General features: G+C 39.2%; 1 protein-coding gene across 3 annotated transcripts in view; it reads right to left on the bottom strand.

The window, feature by feature from the left end:
* Window positions 1–9111: 9111 nt before the first annotated feature.
* TTC26 (tetratricopeptide repeat domain 26) overlaps window positions 9112–25720 on the bottom strand; it is a 53231-nt gene continuing 36622 nt past the window's right edge. For all 3 annotated transcript variants that reach the window (XM_038559423.1, XM_038559422.1, XM_038559424.1), the window contains 6 exons: window positions 23690–23778; window positions 23393–23476; window positions 21202–21271; window positions 20285–20391; window positions 13607–13740; window positions 9112–11437 (listed from right to left, as the gene is read on the bottom strand). In XM_038559423.1, the coding sequence (XP_038415351.1) occupies window positions 11326–11437; window positions 13607–13740; window positions 20285–20391; window positions 21202–21271; window positions 23393–23476; window positions 23690–23778 (596 nt within the window). In that variant the 3' untranslated portion in view covers window positions 9112–11325. The remainder of the gene's footprint in view (window positions 11438–13606; window positions 13741–20284; window positions 20392–21201; window positions 21272–23392; window positions 23477–23689; window positions 23779–25720) is intronic.

The following is a 25720-nucleotide window of genomic DNA, read 5'->3' on the forward strand; positions in this document are numbered from 1 at the left end:
ATCCCAAGACCCTGGGCTCACAACATAAGCCAAAGGCGGATGCTCAACCACTGAGCCACCCAGGCGTCCCTTCTTTTCCTTTTTGATGTTTAGGTGGCAAGGTGCTTAATTTTGTGGATAACTTTTACCAATGACATTGTGATTTAAAACGTCTGCATTGGGAACACCTGGGTGGCTCAGCGGTTGAGCGTCTGCCTTCAGCTCAGGGCGTAATCCTGAGGTCTCACATTGGGCTCCCTGCATGGAGCCTGCTTCTCCCTCTGCCTATGTCTCTGCCTCTCTCTCTCTGTGTCTCTCATGAATAAATAAATAAAATCTTTTAAAAATAAAATAAATAAATAAATAAATAAAATAAATAAAACGTCTGCATTGGTTCTCTTTTTGCATTGGTCTGTTTACTAACTAACTCTGTGACTTCGGTGCAAATAACTTCAGCATTTCAAACCATAGTTTGTAAAATGAGAATGATAATATACATACTTTTTAAAGTTGTTGGGATTAAGTGAGTTAATATATAGGATGTGCTTTGATGGGTGACTGTTGCATAGTAAGAACTTACACAACTGATTGATGTTATTTGCTTTGTGGCCTTATTTATAGTCAGCTTTACTGATGTTCTATGATTCCTTGAAAAGGAGTTGTTCTGTTTTCAAGGCATAAGATATGTTAACAAGATATTCTTATTAGTTGTGATACTTAAGTTACTTATATGCTTTTACTTACATTTTCTCATTTCTACTGTTGGGACTACTGTCCTTGTAGCTCTTATCATTATTGTTTAAAGATTTACTTATTGGGGGGAGGAGGGCGGGGGTAGGGGTGACTGAGTGGCAGGCACTGAGGTGGGCACTTGACGGGATGAGCACTGGGTGTTATTCAGTATGTTGGCAAATTGAACACCAATAAAAAATAATTTTATTATTTAAAAAAATTTATTTATTGGGACACCTGGGTGGCTCAGCGGCTGAGCGGCTGCCTTCTTGTGCCATGTCATGTGCCTGAGCTTCATGTCAGCTCAGGGTGTGATCCCGGGGTCCTGGAATTGAGTCCCACATCAGGCTCCCTGCAGGGAGCCTGCTTCTCCCTCTGCCTGTGTCTCTCCCTCTGTGTGTGTGTCTTTCATGAAAACATAAAATCTTTTTAAAAAATTTGAGAGAGCAAGTGCATGCATAGGCATGAGCACAAATGTAAGCAGAGGGAGGGAGGACAGTGGGGGTGGGGGATGAGCAGATTCCCTACTGAGCGAGGAGCCCAATGTGGGGCTCAAATCAGGACACTGAGATCATGACCAGAGCTGAAACCAAGAGTCAAACACCTAACCAACTGAGCCACCCAGCTGTCCCTCATTTTTATTTTTTGATGTTATTTCTTTCATTGCATATTCGTAACGGTTATATCTTCATTGGGAAATGGACCTTTTATCATTCAAAGTGTGTTTGTGTGTTTCTTTGACTTGCTTAATGCTTTTGACCTGGATTCAACCCTGTGTGGTTGTGACACCTGCTCTCTTTTATTTGCATTTGCTCAATTATAGTATTGCCTTTTTTTTTATTAACGTTATGTGTAAACAGCAGAGTTAGGTTTTGTTTTGTGATCTAATCTGCCAATCTTTTTCTTACAATAGATGAGTGGAGTCCATTAACATTTTCAACATGAGAGGTATGTTTGAGGGATTCCTGGGTGGCGCACCGGTTTGGTGCCTACCTTTGGCCCAGGGTGCGATCCTGGAGACCAGGGATCGAATCCCATGTCGGGCTCCCGGTGCATGGAGCCTGCTTCTCCCTCTGCCTATGTCTCTGCCTCTCTCTCTTTCTCTCTATCATAAATAAATAAAAATTTTTTTAAAAAAGAGAGGTATGTTTGAGCATAGATCTGGCACCTTATTTTATGTCATGCTTTCTCCTTTTAGCCTCTTAAAAAACCCCCCTTAAACTGATCTGTTCGCTTTGTTTAGGATATGTTACTTCTGATAATTTGGAAGGTTTGTATTTTTGACCTAACAAGATACTTTTATAATATGCTTAATCCTCGATTTCTTTTTGACATTGTAATTCCATACTATGACCAATGATGAAATTTAGTATTTTTTTAAGATTATTTTTAGATAATTGCCACACCCAACATGGAGCTCGAACTCACAACCCTGAGATCAAGAGTCGCACACTCTACCCACTGAGGCACCACGTACCCCAGAATTTTCTCTTTTTTATACTTTAATTTGGAATTGTACACTTATATATACTTGATTTATTACTTTTAATGATACCTTAAATATGAAATGTCAGTGAATTACCACTATTTTCTCTATTTGAGTAAAATACTTAGTTATAGCTTTCATGTACATATCATCAATTTTCTGGTGATATTTTTTACCACTTGACTTCCTTCTTTTTCTCTTGGGTTAATTTTCTATAGACCATTAACTGTGTTGTCCATTTGTCTGAGTTACTCATCTTTGAGTATGAAGTGTTTTCCTGGACCAGCTGTTTTGGTGAATATGTATATCTGGGGACCCCAGGGCCATGTGTCCACCTGGTAGGTTTTTTTTTTTTTTTAACACTTTATTTATTCATGAGACACACAGAGAGAGGCAGACACACAGGCAGAGGGAGAAACAGGCTCCTTGTGGGATGCCCGATGCAGGACTTGGTCGCAGAACCCCAGGATCATGCCCTGAGCCAAAGGCAGATGCTAAACCGCTGAGCCACCCAGGCTACCATCCATCCGGCAGGTATTAAGCTTATGACCCAGGAGCTTGCATTTACCCTTCTCCACCTCCCCGATGAGCAGCTGTGGAGCTGTTCACAGTGATGTCTTCTCTGCTACGTGGCAAAGTGCTTCCTGCAAATATGGCTTGTCTAAGCAATTCTCTGGTTTTGCTCGGCCACCTCTGATTATTAGAACTAAATCATGCACTTTATTTTCATTTACCCTTGTGCAATAAAATACGAAGACAGCTTTTTCTCACACACACCTCCGTACATGAACATTTTACATCCCCTCTCCTCCTAATACTGTTGGATCAATTTTTGGTTGAATTGGTATTTAGTACTTATAGTTTTAGGGCCTATAAATGCTTTTTCCAGCTGAACCATGAAGTACACGATGATTACTTTTCCTTCCCTGAACATTTTAATAATCAATGTCCCATTTGCTTCATTTTCTATAGAGCTTATCTCCTAACTCTCTTCTCAGTATGTTAATAATCTAGGTATTCTATTTAATTTTGAGTAAGTCTCTCCTGGAGCCTCTGACCTGCTCTGGTCTGTCTTGGTTTTGTTCTCTGAAACAGTTGCACAGCACCTTGAAGTACGTCCCCGTCATTATCCAGGGCATTCTCTTCACCTGCTCTTAACCTGGAGTTCTCACTTCTTATATGCCTGTCTTCATGTTTCCTTAGCTTTTTCCCCCCATATTCTTGGTCTGGCACATAATTCCAGAGATAATTTTATGTTTATATACATGTCTGAAAAGATATTTGTTCTACTACATATTTGAATGACAATTTCTACTTGGAAATAATTTCCTCTGAATTCTTACGGCACTGCAGCATGGTTTTGTAGCTTTCAGAGTTGCTACTGAGAAGACCAATACCATTTATCGATCTTATTTTTTTATTGATTGGATTTTTGATTGTTTGCAACTTGTATCTGCATCACCCTTTCTATAATTCTCTCTCTCTCTCTCTCTCTTTTTTAAAGATTCTATTTATTTATTCATGAGATACACAGAGAGGGAGAGAGAGGCAGACACACAGGCAGAGGGAGAAGCAGGCTCCATTCAGGGAGCCTGACGTGGGACTCGATCCAGGACTCCAGGATCATGCCCTGGGCCGAAGACAGGCGCTAAACCACTGAGCCACCCAGGGATCCCCTAATTTTCTCTTTTTTTAAGATTGTATTTATTTGAGAGAGAATGAGAGAGAGCACAAATAGAGGGGACAGGGAGAAGCAGGCTCTCCACTGAGCAGAGAGCCCAATGCGGAGTTCGATCCCAGGGTCCTGGGATCATGACCTGAGCCAAAAGCAGACACTTAACCAACTAAGCCACTCAGGCTCCTCCCACCCCCCTAAATTTTTCCTTTTTAGTTCCTCTGCCATCCTGGACAGATGCCCAGGTCAGATTCCTGAATAGTGGTTGTGACCACAGAGAATGAGCATAAAGTTAAACCTGGGATTCTTTATAAAAAATAACTTTGTTGTACAAAACCAAATCATCTATCTGGTCCTTGTTACATGACCGCGTACATTTGCCAAAACTCACAGAACTGTATGAGTTCGTTTATTTATTTATTTATTTATTTATTTATTTATTTATTTAGATTTATTTATTTATTTATGATAGAGATAGACACAGAGAGAGAGAGAGAGAGAGAGAGAGAGGCAGAGACACAGGAGGAGGGAGAAGCAGGTTCCATGCTGGGAGCCCGATGTGGGACTCGATCCCGGGACTCCAGGATTGCACCCTGGACCAAAGGCAGGCGCTAAACCGCTGAGCCACCCAAGGATCCCCTATATATTTATTTCATGATTTCCTCAGTCCTTTCCCACAAAGGACCTATGGCCATTTACTCAGATGGCAGGACACTAAGGAATACCCAGGTCTTTTCAGGGCTGTGATACACAGGATTCTAGAATGTGCCACAAGCCCACTGCTGGAGTGCAGCCACCAAGTAATAAATATAGTCCTGGCCAAAGTCCATCTTACTATGGGTCCAATGGTCCACAGAGCCACCTAATGGTCATTTTCCCTTCTTTAAATATATCATTAGGATCCACACACTTGATAATTAGAGAAACTCCAGTAATGGGTCCTCAGCCTGTGGTATTAGAGCCTTTAAGGCACAGTGGAGTGGGAATTGTTTTGTGTCAAATTAGGTGGCAACACATTACGCTTGCTATGTAATGATACTGTGGCAGTGGTGAGAGAATGCAATAAAGGTCACGTGACCAGAAAAGCAGTCATTACAACAACCCCAACTCACAGGAAAACAAAGGTAAAAAAATTAGAAAATTTAAAATGAGATTTCGTCACAGCAGAATTTCTTCACAAGAATAAACGAGGATGAGGCTTCAACCAAAGTATATTTCTGAGTAGTTCCTTTGTTAACCAAGCAAGGAAAGCCATTTACTAATGGTAAGTTAATTAAATTCTGTTGGCTTGCAGCAGCTGATTAAAAAGAAAAACTACAGTATCCAAAGAAAATAAATTAGCCTTTTGGCAAGAACAGTTTTTCAGAGTCAGGGATATTGGGAGCAGTACGGATACTTGAAAGATGAGGTGAATGATTCAGGTGGCTTTCTGGACTCTTCACTCTGAAGTTTACTTTGTTTATTCAGACAGCCACCCCAGCTTTCTTCTCACTGGTATTTGTACAGCATATCTTTTTACACACCTTTACTTTTTTTAAAATTTTGGTCAAAAAGACTCCCCATAACATAAAATTTAGTATCTTAATCATTTTAAGTAGCATGAGTTATCTTCACATTGTTGTGAAACATATTTCTAGAACTTCTGCATCCAGGAGGGCTAAAACTATACCCATTAAACCACTGCTGTTTCCCCTTTCTCTCCAGTCCCTGGTAACGACCGTTCTACTTTTTGCTTCTATGAATCTGACAGCTTTAGATATCTTATGCAAGTGGACTTATACACAGTCATGTCCCAAAAATTTGTCTTTTTAAATATTCCATTGGAGAAAGTTTCACTTGAGGCTGATAAGGCAATATTCTAGAGTGGGGCTCAACAAATCTTTTCTGTAAAGGGCCCAGATCGTATTTTAGGCTTTATGGGCCAGGAAGCAAAATTGAGAATATTATGTAACTACTTACATGACAAGAGAGAAAACAAATTTCCCTAAATTTCTTATTGAATCTCCTTAGTAAATGTTAAACTACACTAACCCACCCCTTCACTGCTTTTACAGTACCTGGCAATTATGCTTTAGGTCACTGTTACCCACATTTTCATCCCAACATGCACTTGTAATTTGCCTTTTTTTTAAAGTAGGCTCCACACCCAATGTGGAGCTTGAACACACAACCCTGAGATCAAGAGTTGTATGCTCTACCAAGTGAACCACTTGTAATTTTAAAAACTTGAATAACATGTCTCAGCTCCACCATATTAATAACTACCCAGTGGTCAGAAAACTGGCAAAGGAGTATAATTATATGTTTATAGGGGAAATTAAGAATAGAAAGACAAGTGTAATTATTTAATTGTACACAGTAGGAAAAACCTGTATATATTTAGGGAAGCAATAAGGCTCCTTTGAAATTTTTGTGAAGCATGTAGTTATGTCTAAGTCATAGTGCAGTAAACGTAACTAGAACCCAAGAAACAATCAGAGATCACTAAGAATCCAGTTTTTCCTTCTCATTAGGGAGTTCATTCACATAGGTGGACTGTGAATTTTTTATCTGGTTATATTTTACCCTTTGCTTTGGTTGGTAGGAAGCTTAAAGGTGAACTTCTGGTCCATCTTTGGTAATTCTTTTTTTTTAAATTTTTTTAAAATTTTTATTTATTTATGATAGTCACAGAGAGAGAAAGAGAGAGAGGCAGAGACATAGGCAGAGCAGGCTCCATGCACCGGAAGCCCGATGTGGGATTCGATCCCGGGTCTCCAGGATCGCGCCCTGGGCCAAAGGCAGGCGCCCAACAGCTGCGCCACCCAGGGATCCCCATCTTTGGTAATTCTTATATGTACTTTTGTGTATGAACTTTACTCTTGGCTTCTTTTATTCTTAAATGCCTTCTATTCATATTTTATAATGTGTATTTTAGTAATTTATCTCAATTCTCTTCTAGAACATAGTTGGATATAAGTAACTGTCTAAATAAATACATGAATAGATGAATGAATATATAAAAACTATGATGAATAAAATTAGATAAAATGTATTCATAGTTTATGTATAGTTTAGGTCCTTGGAGCAGTGTACTTACTCCATATGATGGTCTGTAAAGTGTGTTGCCCCAAGAGGGGCAGCCTGAGTAGGGACCTGCTATCTGCTTCTTTCTTTTCCTTTGCTCCAGCCACCAATGTGGCCACTCCCTAGAATTATATGGCATCTAGATTGTATTTAAAGGAAGGGTTTTGATGTAACAAAAAGTATGCATTTGACCATAAACTACATAGTCAACATACACCCATCAGCTGGTTGTACCCATCTGGTGAGTGTGTGCTGTCTTATGTTCTTCACTTATTTTTTTTTTTTTTAAAGATAGTATTTATTTATTCAAGAGAGACAGAGAGAGAGAGAGAGAGAGACAGAGAGTCAGAGACAGAGGGAAAAGCAGGCTCCATGCAGGAAGCCTGATGCGGGACTCAATCCTGGGACTCAAGGATCACACCCTGGGCTGAAGGCAGGCACTAAACCGCTGAGCCACCAGGGATCCCCTGTTCTTCACTTATTCTTGGAGTCCAGAGTGAAGCTAGGTCACAGGTGCATCATCAGGTCTCTAGCGCTGCTTCTCTGACAGCATCTCTCAACAGACAGAACACTGTTTCAACACTATCATAAAATACCTACACACCTTAGAAGTATTTATAGGATGAAGAGGCAGAGATGACTATTTATCTAAATCAAATTAACAGAATTCTACATATAGGAACTACTAGTAAATTACTAATTCATTTTTACCATTAAAAAGTAGATATACAAAAAAAAAAAAAGGCAGATATAACTATTGGGGTCTAGTAATGGCCACCTGCTCTCAACTCTTTAAATTTACCAAGCCTTAAAGGAGGAAAGCATTCCTTCAGCTTCCATGTACTCAGATGTATGTTGCACATCTTGCACACATGGAAGCAGGGGCATCTTGCTAGCTGCAGACTTTCAGATCCATTCTGATTGCTTCTCCCAAATGAGGCAAGAGGTGTTGATTTATAAGGGATACAAACATTCCTATTGCCTTCTTTTAGTTTTTTTTTTAAATTTTTTAAAAAATGTATTCATAGAGACACACACACACACACACAGAGAGAGAGAGAGAGAGAGAGAGAGAGAGGCAGAGACAGAGGCAGAGGGAGAAGCAGACACCATGCAGAGAGCCTGACGTGGGACTCGATCCAGGGTCTCCAGGATCATGCCCTAGGCTGCAGGCGGCACTAAACTGCTGCACCACAGGGGCTGCCCTTTTCTTTTAGTTTTTTAGAAAAGATTTTATTTATTTATTTTAGAGAGAGAGTGAGAGTGAACAGTAGAGGGAGAGGGACAGACTCTGCACTGAGCCTAGAGCCCCAAGTGGGGCTTGATCCCATGAACCTGAGATCGTGACCTGAGCCAAAATCAAGAGCTGACATTTAACATGACATTTAACATTTATCATGACTTGAGCCAAAGGCAGATGCTCAACCACTGAGACACCCAGGCACCTCAACCCATTGCCTTATTTTCTATCAACACTTTGTTCCTATTGCCAATAACACAGTATTGTGTTTAGTTGCATATAATCCTTTTGGACTGAGTTCCTTAAGGGTCAGGACTGTGCATTATCTATCTTTGCATCCCTAGCTCCTAGGATATGCTTGGCACACAATAAAACAATAATTACATGGGAACCAGAATTATATGAGGTCAGGTCTCATAAGTCTTTTGTTCTACCATCTATGATATGCTTAATTAGTCAATGAACAAGTATCTGTGAGCTTTCTTGTGCAAGGTATGGTACTGGCTCTAACACTTTTGAAATGAGCTATGACTCAGCAAAGAGCCAAACGGAATATGATCAAACAGGAACCACAGCCTTAGTGGACAGGGCTTCTAAAAATATATCTACTTTCCTCTCTCATAAAGAGTTAACTGTGGAGCCCCAAACTTTGTTTTTCCCCTCTATTCTGGGGTCAAGAAAGAGGAGAAGGTAGGGCACCTGGGTGACTCAGTGGTTGAACATCTGCCTTTGGCTCAAGTCATGATCCTGGGGCCCTAGGATTGAGTCCCACATGGGCTCCCCATAGGGAGCTGCTTCTCCCTTTGCCTATGTGTCTGCCTCTCTCTTTCTGTGTGTCTCTCATGAATAAATTTTTTTTTTAATTTTTAAAAAAAAGAGGCAGGGGAAGGCACATGACATACCCAAGACCTGCATTCACCGCACTCAACAGAATACCATAAGACCAAATAATAAACTTTAATTTGAGTATATTGCAGTACAATATAATAATTCTTTTGAAGTACAAAAATAATTTTAAAAATTTTCCATTTGCAAGTAAAATTTGCTACCAACTATTAATAGTACATTGATGTTCTGAACTGTACATATGACACTACATTCCTAAGCCTGTACCCTCTTCTCTCCTGTATCATCACATATAAGAAAAACTGCCAAGCAATCTTGAGACCCCGCCAATAGTTTAAAAGTAGCTATCCTTACTAACAGAATTGGATGGTATCCCTCTTAAACTAGACTATGCTTTTTTGGCTCAATACTATAGATTAAAAACTTTTTAGAAATTAGTTTAAAATTCCAGGAATTGCTAGTTTTGGAGTATCTGCTTTTCTCAAAAGACAGGACAATGGCAGGGAGAAGCTAGATTGTTAAATTCCACAAAAACTCATTTAACAGTAAATCACCATCAATGTAAAAGCTTATTAAGTCTAGGAAATTTGAAAATAATAGCAATTAACTGGAAGACAAATTTCATTGCCAAAAGCCACTGAGGAGTTCCATCTGTCTTTTTCCACTCTTATGTTTCCAAATATTTTACGTGAGTGCAAGTAAAAATCACAAGATAACTAAATTTAAAGCCTGCTCTGTCCAGCTCTCATCCATCTAGTACCCTAGATGCTGAGAACCAACTACTGAAAAAGTAGGAAAATGTAATGACAAAGCAGCTTTTGGCATATGAAAAAATATGATTTTGTTTTCTAAAATTCAGTTATTCAGGCCAGTTTGTTTTGACCCGTGCTCTGAATGGGTTAGATCTGGGTCTAAGATAAAAGACAGGAACTAAAAGAACCCCTCACAACCATCCAGAAGGCAAAGGCTCCCTGCAGAACCTCATCTTCTCTCCTAGACTGCTCCCCTGCCGTGTTTCCGGCTCCGTTCTGCATAACTTCCTCAGCCACAGTGTGCGCCCAGTGGGCTGGGCGCACACTGGGGGCATAGGTGTATCAGCCCAGGCAGTGCAGATGCGAATTCTCTAAGCTGTCTGGAGTGCTCCAAGGAATTAGGACTTTCTTTCAGTTCGCATGCTGGAAGGGGACAGCTCTGCACTTTCTACACCTGTAATGCTGCGGACCTTACACTAATAGAAACAAAATGCATGGTATAGAAACAAAGGTAATCTGGTACAGAAAAACATGTACGTCTATTTTCTGAACATCAGTTGCCAGTCTAAAACTGCTCAGTTGTATAATAGGTTTGTGTTGCAAGAGCTCAGAAACATGGGGCTGGAATATGACTTAGGACAGAGTTCAGCCATTAGGAGATTCCTCAAAGGACTCCGCACAATCCATGCTTTATTATCATTACATTAATTAACAGCTACACTGCATATGTTTGATCTTTGCAGCCCTACTTTCAAAATTGAGGTCTATTGAACAAGATATATGAAAAAACAATGCCTAGCCTGTTTTGTTCCCTAAAATATACTGGAGGAGTGACTAATGCAATCGGTATACTATTTCTTGAACATTTGTAGATATACCACATGGGTTTTTTTCTATGGTACTCACCTTCTGAAAAACTGCAATACTCCTGTTGCTTCAGTGTACCATGTTATTTATCATCAGAATTACTGAAAGAGTAATCCCTGAAGTTCATTAGCCATTAATGAGTTTGATAAGGGATCTTCCTGCCACTCTTCGACTCATATCACTATTTATGACCTCTGCTCTCCCAAGATTCAGAAATGCATTACAAAATTCTTTATGGAATTTTCTAGTAAAATGGGATAAGATGGGCAAGATGGGCAAGATGAAGACTGTAGAATGATGGTGCCTCTTGAGCATTAAAGGCATTTGTTATTGCAGCGAGGGGAAAGTATCATGGAATGCCAATATTTAAAAAAAAATGATGCCATTCTCCTTAAAGTCAGTAAATCATATAAGAGTTCTCTGAGTACTTTTGGAAGAAAGGCACCAGACAAGTCCAAAGTCTTATTGCTAGTTGGATCATATGGGGACCATAGCATGGACTATGGTGCTTAGTTCAGCCAGGAAGCTAGTTCTAAGCAAGTCAGTCACTGATCTTGATGCTTGAAGGGCAAGGAAGGAAATGTCAAAGAACAGAGCCCTGCATCTTACATTAAACTAGAGGAAAATGATTTCCAATTTCACATCAAAGTGGTGACTGGTTCCCTAGGACTCTGTAGCTATTTTAGATAGGCACTCTGTTTTCTTTGGCCCATTTCTTCATGATCCGGATGATGTACTCCACTTGGGTGTTACCTGTGCTTCTCAGTAAATGGAGCACTTCTCGAAGGGTCTCTCTGAGGAAAAGATTTGATAGGATAAAGCGTTTCAATAAACCATGTAAATTAACAGGTAAAATAAACTTGTACTTGTTCTTCACATACTTCCAGTAGAGCATCTTTGGTAACAGATTATTTTACTGTGTATTCACAAATAGTTATGAACTTCCAAGCCTTCTATTTTTACAGTGGTATAGTAAAATGGAAATTCTATGAAATCCTTCTAACCAACCCAAATTTCACTTGTTTACTTATACTATCTATATACATGCTGTTAATCTTTCTGTCCTAATATGACATTAGTGTTTCTATTTCTACGCCTATTCTTTTGACCCCGTAGAAAAAAGGTGTATCAAGGAGCTAGGTTCAAAGAGTTGGGTTCAAATTCTAGCTCTGTACTAACAAGTTGCTTCTCTGAATCCAAGTTCTTCTTTCTTTAAGGTGGCAATCACCATAAACTGAGAGTCAATGCCATTATTTGTTAAATTTTACAAAGCCAGGGCAGCCTGGGTGGCTCAGCGATTTAGTGCCGCCTTCAGCCCAGGGCCTGATGCTGGGGACCCGGGATCAAGTCCCGTGTTGGGCTCCCTCCATGGAGCCTGCTTCTCCCTCTGCCTGTATCTCTGCCTCTCTCTCTCTGTCTGTCTCTCATGAATAAATAAATAAAATCTAAAAAAAATTTTTTTACAAAGCCAGAGGAACGAATGATTTCTTCAAGAAAATTAATATATTAACACATATAGAAGACAGGAAAGTTCAGGGCCAAGATTTAGCAAAAACCCAGTAGTTATGGTTTTTTTTTGTTTGTTTGTTTGTTTAAGTAGGCTCCCAATGTGGGGCTTGAACTCATGATCCTAAGATCAACACCTTGAGCTGATAAGAATTGGATGCTTAATTGATGGAGGCAACCAGGTACCCCACTCCCAGTATTTATGTTTTCAGTAATTTAAATTTAATTAAAATTAAAACTCATGTTTTAAGTAATGCATACTAAAACTTTCCTATTGGGGATCCCTGGGTGGCTTGGCGATTTGGCGCCTGCCTTTGGCCCAGGGCACGATCCCTGGAGTCCCGGGATTGAGTCCCGTATCGGGCTCCCGGCATGGAGCCTACTTCTCCCTCTGCCTGTGTCTCTGCCTTTCTCTTCTCTCTCTCTCTCTCTATCATAAATAAGTAAATAAATCTTAAAAAAAAAAACTTAAAAAAAAATAAAACTTTCCTATTGCCTTATCAAATGTATAGGTGACTGCCCATTGATCCTCTTCCCTAAGAGTTCACTCATATTTTCTATTTTTTTCCCTCAAGCATCTTCTTTCACCTAAAATTCTTTAAACTTGTGTTTAGGATTGGAAGTAGACACAAGGCAGGAAGTAATTTTTGATAGATTATTTACTTTTAAAAAATAATCACATGTCCTATTCGTATACTAATAAATACATTCCACAAGGTTATTTTTAGAAAACTGAATTTAGTTTTAAGTATTTTCAGTTTGTTACAAGTGGAGCTGTATGTTACTTAATTTTATGTAAATCTACCATCTTAGTACTTCCTGGAATATGAGAAGGCAAAAGAAAAAAAAAAGAATTACAATTATCAACCATACCCACTCCATTCCTAATTCTTTGAAGCCTAAACTAAAAGACATGAAAAAAACAACAGGCAAAGAAGGAGTACAAGAGACTGAAAAAGACTTTGTTTATGAAAATGACGATTCATTTGGAGCCAAATACAGATCTTGCTCTTACATATGAAAGCTATAGTATATAGTATAGTATACTCAATGTCCCCAGTACATATGATTTGGGATGACCTGATTTTACGACATAAAAATTTCTGGAGGATAAAAGTCAGATAGAAACATGAAACACCTTAATCTTTTTTTTTTTTTAATTTATTTATGATAGTCGCAGAGAGAGAGAGAGAGAGAGAGGGGCAGAGACACAGGCAGAGGGAGAAGCAGGCTCCCTGCACCGGGAGCCCGACGTGGGATTCGATCCCGGGTCTCCAGGATCGCGCCCTGGGCCAAAGGCAGGCGCCAAACCACTGCGCCACCCAGGGATCCCCACCTTAATCTTTTATTCATCATTATAGTTTTGGGTTTTCAGAACATGGCATTTAAGAAAACAATTCTTTTCCCTCACAAACCAGCAAAAGAATAGAGGTAGTGTCTCTTGTGTGATTACTTACTTGGGTTCTCTTCCAGCTAAGATCATCTGGAAAATGCCCACACAGGCACCCCTCTTGCCTTCCCAATATTCAGGGTTGGGATCCAGCCTCTCTAAGACATCAAAAGCTTTGGCTGAATAATAGAACTGGCCCATCTGATTAAAAGAAAGTATTGTGATGATACTTGTATCCAAAAGATTGTACCAAATGAAACTAAATGTAAAGATATCATGAAATAGAACTGTATAAAAGAATGTATGGTTGGTGATAACATTTTCAGTAGCAAACTAGATAAATTTCAATTTCTTATTAAAACAAAAAGGAAAAGCACAATTTAAGTACACGATTCAATTTATATCAGCACCTTCATTCACTTTTTGACAAAAAAAAAATTTTTTTTACATATAAGTCAAGTTATGCTGTAATCACATTTGTCATTTCTCCTAATTATAGTGAAATCTTTTTTTTTTTTTTTAAGACTTTATTTATTTAGGGACGCCTGGGTAGCTCAGTGGTTTAGTGCCTGCCTTCCGCCCAGGGCGAGATTGTGGAGTCCCAGCATCAAGACCCACATTGGGCTCCCTGCATGGAGCCTGCTTCTCCTTCTGCCTGTGTCTCTGCCTCTCTCTCTCATTCTCTCTCTCTCTCTCTCATTGTGTCTCTCATGAATGAATAAATAAAATCTTTTTTAAAGATTTTAGATTTTAAAGATTCATGAGAGACACACACACAAAGAGAGGCGAGACACAGGCAGAAGGAGAAGCAGGCTCCTCACAGGGAGCCTGTTGCAGGACTCGATCCCAGGGCCCTGGAATCACAGCCTGAGCCGAAGGCAGATGCTCAACTGCTGAGCCACCCAGATGTCCCTAATTATAGCGAAATCTTGATGATAAACTGATGATTGTGATTTGAGCAAGGTATCTTTCATGTTTCCTCAATACATTTTGTAGATTACTACTATATTTCATTTTATGCTAATTTGACCATGTTCAACCCAAGAGAACAGTACTTTCCCTGACCTTGTTCCTAAATTCTCAAAATGCCTAGATGGATACTACTACTCTAAACACCAAATCTTCTAAACGTTTAATTCATTTTGACAGACTTCTTTCCCAAATATATTACACATCTCCTTGGCCTCATAAGAGCATGCCTAATAGGATTAAGTTTTGCTTAGATGAATTTTCTTGGCTGGCAATCATAAATGTAGTATTGCCATTTCCCTGAAGGCTTCAAATTGCTGGGTAATTCCCCTTGATCAAGGTGGTTTAGTTACCTCTCCATTCCTGTAAACTGTTGTTCTAAACCTTTCCTAATTTCCTGAAGATCTCTATTGCATTCTTAGCTTAGTGTTTTCTATCCTTCAGGGGAGGAGACACAACTTTCCTCCCTTCGATTCAAATTATACTTGCACTTTCATCATCCTTCCCTCATTTCTGCCCATTTTAGAGGAAGAAGTGTTCTTATTCCTTTTCAAGGTTAATCTTTCTTCTTATGTTCTATTCAAATTATTTCTGGTCAAATAACAATGTGAGTGGTGTATGAAACATAAATGTACAGTTTAACGCCTATAAAATGAATGCAAGTATAATCACCACCCAGGTCACAAACCAAGACATTGACAGCAAAACAGACGCTCTCTGTGTGTCGCTTCCAGATGGCAACTTTCTCCTTCCCTCCAGAAGCAACTACTATTCCAACTTTTATGGTCATCAGTTTTTGTTAAAAGTCCTTCACTTTGGGACACCTGGATGGCTCAGTGGTTGAGCTTCTGCCTTTGGCTCAGGGCGCAATCCTGGGATTCCAGGATTAAGTCACACAATGGGCTCCCTAGAGGGAGCCTGCATCTATCTCCTTCTGCCGATGTCTCTGCCTTTCTGTGTCTCTCATGAATAAATAAATAAAATCTTTAAAAAAAGAAGTCTGACTTTTTTTTTTACAGTTTTATTACCTATGTATATGCCTTTAGACAATATAATTAAAATGTGCTGCTCAAAACTTTATCTATATGACTACCTATATAGTCTTTTGTGTCTTGCATATGTTAAGATGCATCTATATTGCTGGATATAGCTCTAGTTGGTTCATTTTTTAGAACTTTTTATTTCTAGATTTACAGGAAGTTACTGAAGATAGTACAAAGAGGTCCCATGTACCTTTCACCCAATTCCTCCAGTTTACTATAGTATAATATCACAGTATCGAAACCAGGAAGTTGACATTGCTACAAAGTGTGTGTTTAGTTCTGTCATTTTATCAAATGTGTAGATTCACGTAACTACCACTGCTATCAAGATACAGAACTATTCCATCACCACCAAGCTTTGCTACCTATTTATAGTCATATGTGCTCCCCTCCCTGCTCACAGTCCATAACCCCCAACAATCACTAATTTGTTCTACATTTCTACAATTTTGTCATTTCACTAATGTTATGTATATATGAAACCAAGCAGTATGGGACCCTTTGAGATTGGCTTTTCTTCACTCAGCATAATGTCCTTGTTATTCCTTATTAGTCCAAGTTATTTTGGTACAGTGTAAGAAATAGAGTCAATGGTTTATAATACTGTTGTATAGTGACAGGCAGTAGCTACACTTGTGAGCATATATAGAGCTGTTGAATCACTATGTTGTATGCCTGAAACTAATGTGATATTGTGTGTCAACTATACTTCAGTTAAAAAAAAAAAAATCCAACTTACTGTGTGTACCAATAGTTTGCTCTTATTATATAACTCTGAAAAAGCAGGAGGGATCTCCGCCCAAAGTTTGGTTTGGATGTCAAGAGTGGTGATACACTAAGAAAGCATGGGAAGATTTCTTGCTTACATAATTGAGATCTGCGGGGGAAGTAGGGCAGGCCTCTCAAGCAGGTTCAAAATGGCCTGAGACAGCAAGGCAAGGAGACTGGCTGGGTTTTTATTGCAGTTGGGGGTGGGGCTGGGATGAGGTTCCTGAGCAGGAGCAGGGTCTTGTGTGGTTTGAATCATCTGATGGCGCCAGAGGAGTGTGTAGCATTTCTTATCATTTTGTCCAGATATGGGGTACAAGGGGAAGAGGGAAGGGTGGAACTTAAAAGCTGTCAGCATTCAAACATCAAGAAATGGAGTCAGGCTTGTCATCACCATTCCTGTTTATTAATGAGTAGTAGTCCATGCCAAACCAGTTTGTTTAACCATTCACTACCAAAGGACACTTGGATCATTTCCAGTTTTTGGCTATGACAGATAAAGCTGCTGTTAACATTGGGAATAGGTATTTGTGTGGACACAGTTTTCATTTCTCTGGGATAAATGCCCAGAAGGGTGATTGCTGGGTCATATGGTAAGCATACGTTTGTTTGTTAAAGAAGCTGCCTGTTTCACAGTATATATTTTTTTCATCCTTTTACTTTCAACCTACCTATATCATTATATTTGAAGTGAGTTTCTTATAAAATGCACATAGTTGGGTCATGGTTTCTTATCCACTCTGTCAATATCTGTCTTTTAATTGGTATATTTAGACCATTTACATTTAATGCAATTATTGCCATGTTAGGACTTAATTCTGACATTTTTTTTCCTCTTTGCCCTTTCTGTTTTTCCTGGACAGGGATATCTTGCATATGTCTCTGTAGTTTGCAGCTGAAGAAATACATGATTGTGCAATTAGCACAGAAGGAGGACAAAAAAATCTGACTTGACCTCTCCAGTGTGCTATATATATCTTTTTCCTGCTTTTTCTAAATTGTAATAAAACTTAGCCATGAGTGTAACTTTGAGTCATGTGAACTGTTCCAGTGGCTCACCAAACTAGTGGGTGGTCATGGGACCACTGAGACAATAGGTAATACTAAATTGTTTATTGAGATTGTTACCTTCCTTTGTTTGTTTGTTTGTTTGTTTTATTTTTATTTATTTATGATAGTCACACAGAGAGAGAGAGAGAGGCAGAGACACAGGCAGAGGGAGAAGCAGGCTCCATGCACCGGGAGCCTGACGCGGGATTCGATCCCGGGTCTCCAGGATCGCGCCCTGGGCCAAAGGCAGGCGCCAAACCGCTGCGCCACCCAGGGATCCCTGTTATCTTCCTTTGATCTTTACTCCATCTTTCTCTCATCTCTTTTAGGGCCTTCCTCCATCAAAAATGTTCCCGCTCTCTTGAATCTTTAATCTCCCTGTTTAACAGCTCCTCCGGCTAAGGATATACTTTTACTCCCTACTGTAAAAGAAAAAAGAACTCCCACCATCTGCAAAAATACTCCCCTACCCCTAAATCTGTGTTTTCCCTTTTAAGTTAGCAACACATTTCCCCCTTATCTTTAGCACTTTTTTTTTTTGACTGTCGTCTACACTTACTGAGTCTGTTTTCTAATCTCATTCTCTTCTCTATCCACTATTGTTTTCTCAGGTCTCATACAATTCCATCAGGTTGCAGATTTAACATTCTCCTCCCTTGGCTTTTGATAAAATAGGAACAAGAAAAAGAGGAATGAAAAGCACTTTTTATATCCTTCCTGGTTCTTTTCTTTCCTTTTTGTCCATCTTCATCCTCTGTCTCTTGCACTGATTCTTCTATTTCTATCCCTTAAACTCTGGTGTTCATGTGGTTCCTTACCCCATTCACTGGTTAACCTCATTCTCTCCCATACTCTGCTGCTACTACTGCTGCTGCTACTATTACTACTACTATTACTACCACTACCACCATCACCATTAACTACTGTTAATTTTTTTTTTCCTTTTTTTTTGGGGGGGGGGGCATGTGCATGGGTTGGGAGAGAGGAGGGGCAAAGGAAGAGGGAGGAGAGGACAGAGAGTGACTCCTAAGCAGCCTCCATGCCCAGCACACGCACAGCCAATCCCATGACCCTGGGATCATGACCTGAACCAAAATCAAGAGTTGGATGCTTAACTAAGTTATCCACGTGCCCCTACTGTGAACTTCTAAAACTACATCTCTAATTCTGACCTCTCACATGAACACTCTGATAATTTCCCACATGTAATATCTCTACATGGAGCCCCAAACACACTTCAGATTTAATACATGTACAAATGAACTAAATTCCTGAATGTTTTCTTTCCCCTCTGCCTCCTTTAACTCACTTCATCTTTGCCATCTACTAAGTCATATCAAACATTTTTAAGTTTCCTATGTTTTAAAACCTTTTCCACTGATGGCGATTCACTTTCTTTTAGCAGTGATTCACTCTAAAATGAGCTATTATTAATTAATTTAACACTAGACCCTCTATACCTAACATTTACCTAACAGGAAGAAATATTCCAAAAAAAGGAGTTTCCTATTTGAGACTAATTTGTAAAAAAGCTTTTAATATATAGGATGATATATAGGGCCTATATATAGAGCCCAAAAGTCCTCCCTCCTTCTCTCTGCTTTTTCAACTCCCTACACACACCCCTGCACATACACACACCCCTGCTCCCACATACATACATAAAGAGCCAGTCCTTTACTAAATTTGGTTGCTTTTTTATTCTGTTTCTGGTTCCTTTGTCTTTCATCTACTATTTGTACCTAAGTATTTCCCCAGGATTGGTTTGCAACTCTCTACTCTTCTCACTTTACTTCCTTACTTGGGTAATCTCATTTTTGGAGGCTTCAATTACTATTGAAATGGTGATGATTTCTCTAAATCTAGTCTCTAGATGTCAGAGGACATCTTTCTTGAGTTTCAGAGCCAAATTTCCAACTACCAGATGAATACCTCTACTTGGATGGTATCTAAAGACTCAAACACAACCTTTAGAAATCTAAAACAATCTCTTTAAATCATTGTTTCATATATATTGTGCTATATTTTATTTATATGTATACATTCTTGACGTACATATAAAACCCTAAAATGCTAACTCTTGAGTTCAGTTTGTTCCTAAAAGGGATGATATATATATATTTTTAAGATTTTATTTATTTACTCATGAGAGACACACAGAGAGAGACAGTGACAGAGACACAGGCAGAGGGAGAGGCAGGCTCCATGCAGGGAGCCTGACATGGGACTGGATCCCGGGACTCTGGGATCACGCCCTGGGCTGAAGGAGGCGCTAAACCACTGAGCCACCCAGGCTGCCCTATATTTTTCTTTTTTAAATATCTTATTCATTTATTTATTCATTTATTAAAGTAGGCTCCACGGCAGCCCGGGTGGCTCAGCGGTTTAGCGCCACCTTCAGCCCAGGACGTGATCCTGGAGACTGGGGATCGAGTCCCATGTCAGGCTCCCTGCGTGGAGCCTGCTTCTCCCTCTGCCTGTGTCTCTTCCTCTCTCTGTGTGTCTCTCATGAATAAATAAATAAAATCTTAAAAAAAAAATAATAATAAAAATAAAATAGGCTCCACATCCAGCATGGAGCCCAACAGGGGGCCTGAACTCACGACCCTGAGATCATGACCTGAGTTGAGATCATGAGTCAGCCACCTATCAACTAAGCCACACAGGTGACCCTAAAGGTTTTATTTTTAAGTAATCTCTATATCCAACATGGGGCTTGAACTCTAAATCCTAAGATTGAGTCACATGCTCTTCCAACTGAGCCAGCCATGCCCCAGAGATGACATTTCTGATAGTCAGATGTGAATCCTCTCACCAATGGCCATTTAATCTCTAGGCACCTCTCCCTAATACTTAATCAGTGTAGCACTTGAGACTGATCTTTAGTTTTCCCTTTAGATCTCACTCAAACTCACCTTGTAGCAGTCATTAGCAATGAGCTGTAAGAGGCTAAACGACTCTCCAGAGGTTTCCATCTTGAGATAAAGTTCCCAGGCTAGTCTTGGTTTCTTGTTCATGATATCTACAAAAAGAAGCAAAGATTTGTGCCTCTTAAACGTACAGGAAATACAATTCTACAACTTCTATTCTTTGCATTTGGTTGTATGTTCCAAGCAAACAAAGAAACGGTAAACAGCTCTTATGGAGAAAGTTTGCAATGTTACATTAAGCTGATTTTCCGTCAGAATTTTACCATATATAAAATAATTACTGATTTTTTAGATTGGGTTGATTTTCAGTAGTTCCCACTTTGCTCATCTGCTTAAAAGGCACTATCATTCATTCAATCCTACTTATAGCTTCAGCCTCACTTAGAACATCTGATTACAGAAATCTTCCTATGACTTCAAAAACTCTGTGAACATTTTAAATCCAGGTGAAAAAAAGGAGCAAGGAAACATAATGAAGAGGGGGTAGACAGACAAGACAGAGGTTTTGGGCTATAAAATATACAAAAATAGTATGTTTTTGACATTTTACCACTTTTCAGGTCTGCATCATAATAAAAAGGTAAAATTAGCATAACAGTCTCATTTAGAAAAGGACCTGTAAACTGAGATTCTGAAAACTTTAACAGGGCTGATGGAAGAACTTGGCATCTTTCAGGCTGTTGATGCTAGGCCAACACTGTATGGCAGAACTAATCACGAGATAAATGTATGTAATGCAGGTATATGACCATCCTTACTGAATAGTATTAATGATGCTTAATTTCAGTGTTTACTCATCCTATGAAATAAAATTAGGAACGTTTGCTGTAATTTCCATCCAGAAGATTATGCAACAGAGAATAAAAAGAGGATTCCTCTGTAACATTTAAAAGAAGACTCACAGCACCGAGCTAACCAACTGAGGTAAATGTAATCATTTTTCATCTTCTCACTTTGGATTAAAAGGAAAACCTGCAAGAAGAGGAAAGAAAAGGAATAAACAGGAGTTTATTTTTGCAGTAAAAATACCGTATTGGGTTGCCTTTGATTAATATTTAGTGTAGCCTTACAGACGGTCAAATCCTCTACAGGCTGCTAAGGAAAGGACAAAACTGGAGGACACCTGGGTGGCTCAGTGGTTGAGCGTCTGCCTTCAGCCCAGGGCGTGATCCTGGAGTCCCAGGATCGAGTCCCATGTCGGGCTCCCTGCATGGAGCCTGCTTCTCCCTCTGCCTGTGTCTCTGCCTCTCTCTCTCTCTCTCTGTCTCTCATGAATAAATAAATACAATCTTAAAAAAAAAGAAAAGGACAAAACTGTGGTGATGTAGACACACTTCTCTCAGTTATTGATATCACAAGATGACTGAAAAAGGTTGGTAAGGATATAGAAGATTTGAACAAAATAACAATCACATAACACCTATTTTGTTCAACGACACATGACCATGTTACTGAGCAGTAAAGCAAGTCTCAACAAATTTTGAAGGACTAGTGTAATACAGAGCACACTGGATGACCACAATATGATGAAGTTAGAAATCAAAATGAAATAGCCTGGGGGGATCCTTGGGTGGCGCAGCGGTTTGGCGCCTGTCTTTGGCCCAGGGCGCGATCCTGGAGACCCGGGATCGAATCCCACATCGGGCTTCCAGTGCATGGAGCCTGCTTCTCCCTCTGCCTGTGTCTCTGCCTCTCTCTCTTTCTCTCTCTGTGACTATCATAAATAAATAAAAATTAAAAAAAAAAAAAAAAAGATGTAACAATCTTTTAAAAAAAAAAAAAAAAGAAATAGCCTGGGAAAGATAATACACATATTTGAAAATCATGACACACATTTTAAAATAACTCCCCAAGAAGACAAAATCGTGTAAGGTAGAATTAGAGTTTGAATAATAACAAGTGGAACAATTTTGCTAAATAATAACAAAATCGAATAATTCAACTTTATTGCTTTGAATGATTCAGGTAAATCAGTTTATGGAGTTAGAAGTCAAAACAGCAGTTAGCCGTGGGAGAAAGGGACGGACTCAAGGAGATGAGGGGTTCCTACAATTACAGGGTTAGGGTAATGCTGTTTCATGATCTGAGGACTGATTATTTGGGTACGTTCACTTTAAAAAATCATCAAGCTGTATACTTTTGTGTTGCTTTTATAAAATATATCAGAAAAAGGAAAACGTTAATATGATTATAAAATCTGTTGGTCTATTCACGTTATACTTTTTATTTTTTATTTTTTTAAGGATTTTATTTATTTACTCATGAGAGACAGAGGGAGAGAGAGAGAGAGACAGAGGCAGAGACACAGGCAGAGGGAGAAGCAGGCTCCATGCAGGGAGCCCAATGTGGGACTCGATCCTGGGTCTCCAGGATCACACTCTGGGCTGAAGGTGGCACTAAATCGCTGAGCCACCTGGGCTGCACACATTGTACTTTTTTTTTTTTTTAATTTTATTTATTTATGATAGTCACACAGAGAGAGAGAGAGAGAGAGGCAGAGACACAGGCAGAGGGAGAAGCAGGCTCCATGCACCGGGAGCCCGACGTGGGATTCGATCCCAGGTCTCCAGGATCGCGCCCTGGGCCAAAGGCAGGCGCCAAACCGCTGCGCCACCCAGGGATCCCTGTACTTTTTTTTTTTTTTTTTGTACTTTTTAATGTAACCTAACAACATAAGAACTTTTCATAATCCTTTGCCCTTGAACATTTTATTTCAGTAAGAAAAAGATAGCAATGTTTTTCTTTTTATTATTTTTTTCAGTTTTTAAATTCCAGTTAGCTAACATACAGTGTAATATTACTTTCAGGTGATTTAGTGATTCAACACTTAACATACAACAGCCAGTGCTCAGCAAAAGTGCCCTCCATAATCCTCATTCCCCATTTAGTCCATCCCCCACGTCTTCCCTCCAGCAACCCTCAGTTTGTTCTCTACAGTTAAGAGGTTTCATGGTTTGCCTCTCTCTTTTTTTTCTTTCCCCTATGTTCATCTGTTTTGTTTCACTCTGGAAAACAGTATAGAGGTGTCTCAAAAAGTTAGATAACAATGTTTTTAAATAGAATCATTCAAATGCATCAAAAGCATGTACCCACCTCTTCACCCTCGCTGGTATTGCCTGTTGCAGCTTTGGCTTGGGCATAATTAAAGTTAAAGATGTCATCATTGTAAAAGTAACTCTGAAAAACATCCCAAGAATAGGTCACATTGAGTATTAACATAGAATATATAACATATCGGTTATACTGGGTAAACTCAAAGATAATCGTAAGGAATTAGCAGACACCATCAATGCCATTGTAGTAAAAGGGCCATCTCTAAAACTATCTTACTTCTGACACATTATAAATAGTATTTGGTAGACAAACTCATCTAGAAACTTCTATACTGACCTTAAATGAGTTGAGGTAAATCAAGACATCATCGAATTGCTTAAGCAGAAAGAAACAAGAAGCCATGCACTGCCTCCCAGGTATTGTATCTGAAATGGAATAGGAAAAGAAACCAGGTAAATTCATGAAACTGGAAGTTCTCTTAGCTAAAATTTGAGTTACTTTATAATTTAGAGATAGGAATGTATTCCAAGACATTTTTCAAGACTATGAAATTATAGTTTCTATTCAGTGGACAAAACCTCAGCATAATGGAGGTCACAGTACTTGAGAGTAGCCAATAATCTCTCGGGGCTAACTTACAGACTCCAGAAAAACACACACCTTGCAGTCTACAATATTCCTCAGATTTTTTTCCAGAGCTTTGAGTCTTTCACACACTCTGACATATGCACATTCAATTAACAGAGCTTAGTCTCCATCATCACTCATCTAAGACAGCCTAGCACTTCAATGGAGAAAATAATTTGCCATGGAACCATCTGATCCTGATCCTGACCAACTTTCTGTGTTAGCGGATTCCTGTTTGAGATAGAGAATTAGTATAATGCCCACCCTTGCCACTGGCACTCCTGTTTGTTCTTGCTCTGTTCAATTTTTTCCCCATAGCACTTATTACGGCATATATACCATATAATCTCTTTATTTTGTTTATTGTCTGTCCCACTAGACTGTATGCTCTACAAGGATGGAGGACTTGTTTCTTTTGTTTACTACTATATCCCCAACACCTCAATAAATTTTTGTGCATGAACGAATCAAATGAAGAAAGGAAATATTATTCAATAAATGGTTTTAGTGAAATATTTGAAAGAAAATGAATATCCAGGTGCTAAAAATATTTAACAACTACTGTTGTTCACCACAAATACTGTTCATCAGAATAGATGCTGGCCTTAGACAACTAGTACAAACAGCCATATTGGTTCATACTGGCTAACCACCAGCCCTTTTAATAACCCTTTCTGAAATCTTACAATCTTGACTGATGAAGTCAATATTTTAATAATGAAAATGAAGCAACAAAACTACTGATGGGAAATATAAGTAAAGATTATATAACTGTGGGGGTACAAAAGCACTTTTGAAGCTAGAAACCAATGTAAAATATCATTATAAAAAGATAAGCTTAAATAAGATTTAAATATTTTTCTATGTGAAAAAATACGGTAAGCAAAATTAAAAGGCAAATGACCCACTGGAAAAAATATCTATGGGGCAGCCCCGGTGGCTCAGTGGTTTAGCGCCGCCTTTGGCCTGCGGTGTGATCCTGGAGACCTGGGATCGAGTCTCATGTCAGGTTCCCTGCATGGAGCCTGCTTCTCCTTCTGCCTGTGTCTCTGCCTCTCTCTCTCTCTCTCTCTCTGTGTGTGTATCTAAAAATAAATTTAAAAAATCATGAATAAAATCTCTAAAAAAATAAATTGAATAAATATTCTTTAAAAAAAAGAAAAAATATCTATGACATGATAAAACTTGAATATATAAAGAGCTCTTGAAAAATCAGTAAAAGTTAACATTTCAAATCAAAAACAGAATCAAACTTTAAAAACTCTCATGAAGGAGATCCCTGGGTGGCTCAGTGGTTTGGCGCCTGTCTTTGGCCCAGGGCGCGATCCTGGAGTCCCAGGATGGAGTCCCACATCGGACTCCCAGCATGGAGCCTGCTTCTCCCTCCTGTGTCTCTGCCTCTCTCTCTCTATGTCTATCATAAATAAACAAATCTTTTTTTTTTAAAGATTTTATTTATTTATTCATGATAGTCACAGAGAGAGAGAGAGGCAGAGACACAGGCAGAGGGAGAAGCAGGCTCCATGCACCGGGAGCCCGACGTGGGATTCGATCCCGGGTCTCCAGGATCACGCCCTGGGCCAAAGGCAGGCGCCAAACCGCTGCGCCACCCAGGGATCCCAATAAACAAATCTTTAAAAAAACAAAAACAAAAACAAAAAACTCTCATGAACTAAAGATTACATTCATTCTCTTCTATTTATATAATTTCTCATCCCACCTTAGCTGAAATGTTGAGAA

Source organism: Canis lupus, chromosome 16, assembly GCF_011100685.1.
Source record: "Canis lupus familiaris isolate Mischka breed German Shepherd chromosome 16, alternate assembly UU_Cfam_GSD_1.0, whole genome shotgun sequence".
Lineage (NCBI taxonomy): Eukaryota > Metazoa > Chordata > Mammalia > Carnivora > Canidae > Canis > Canis lupus.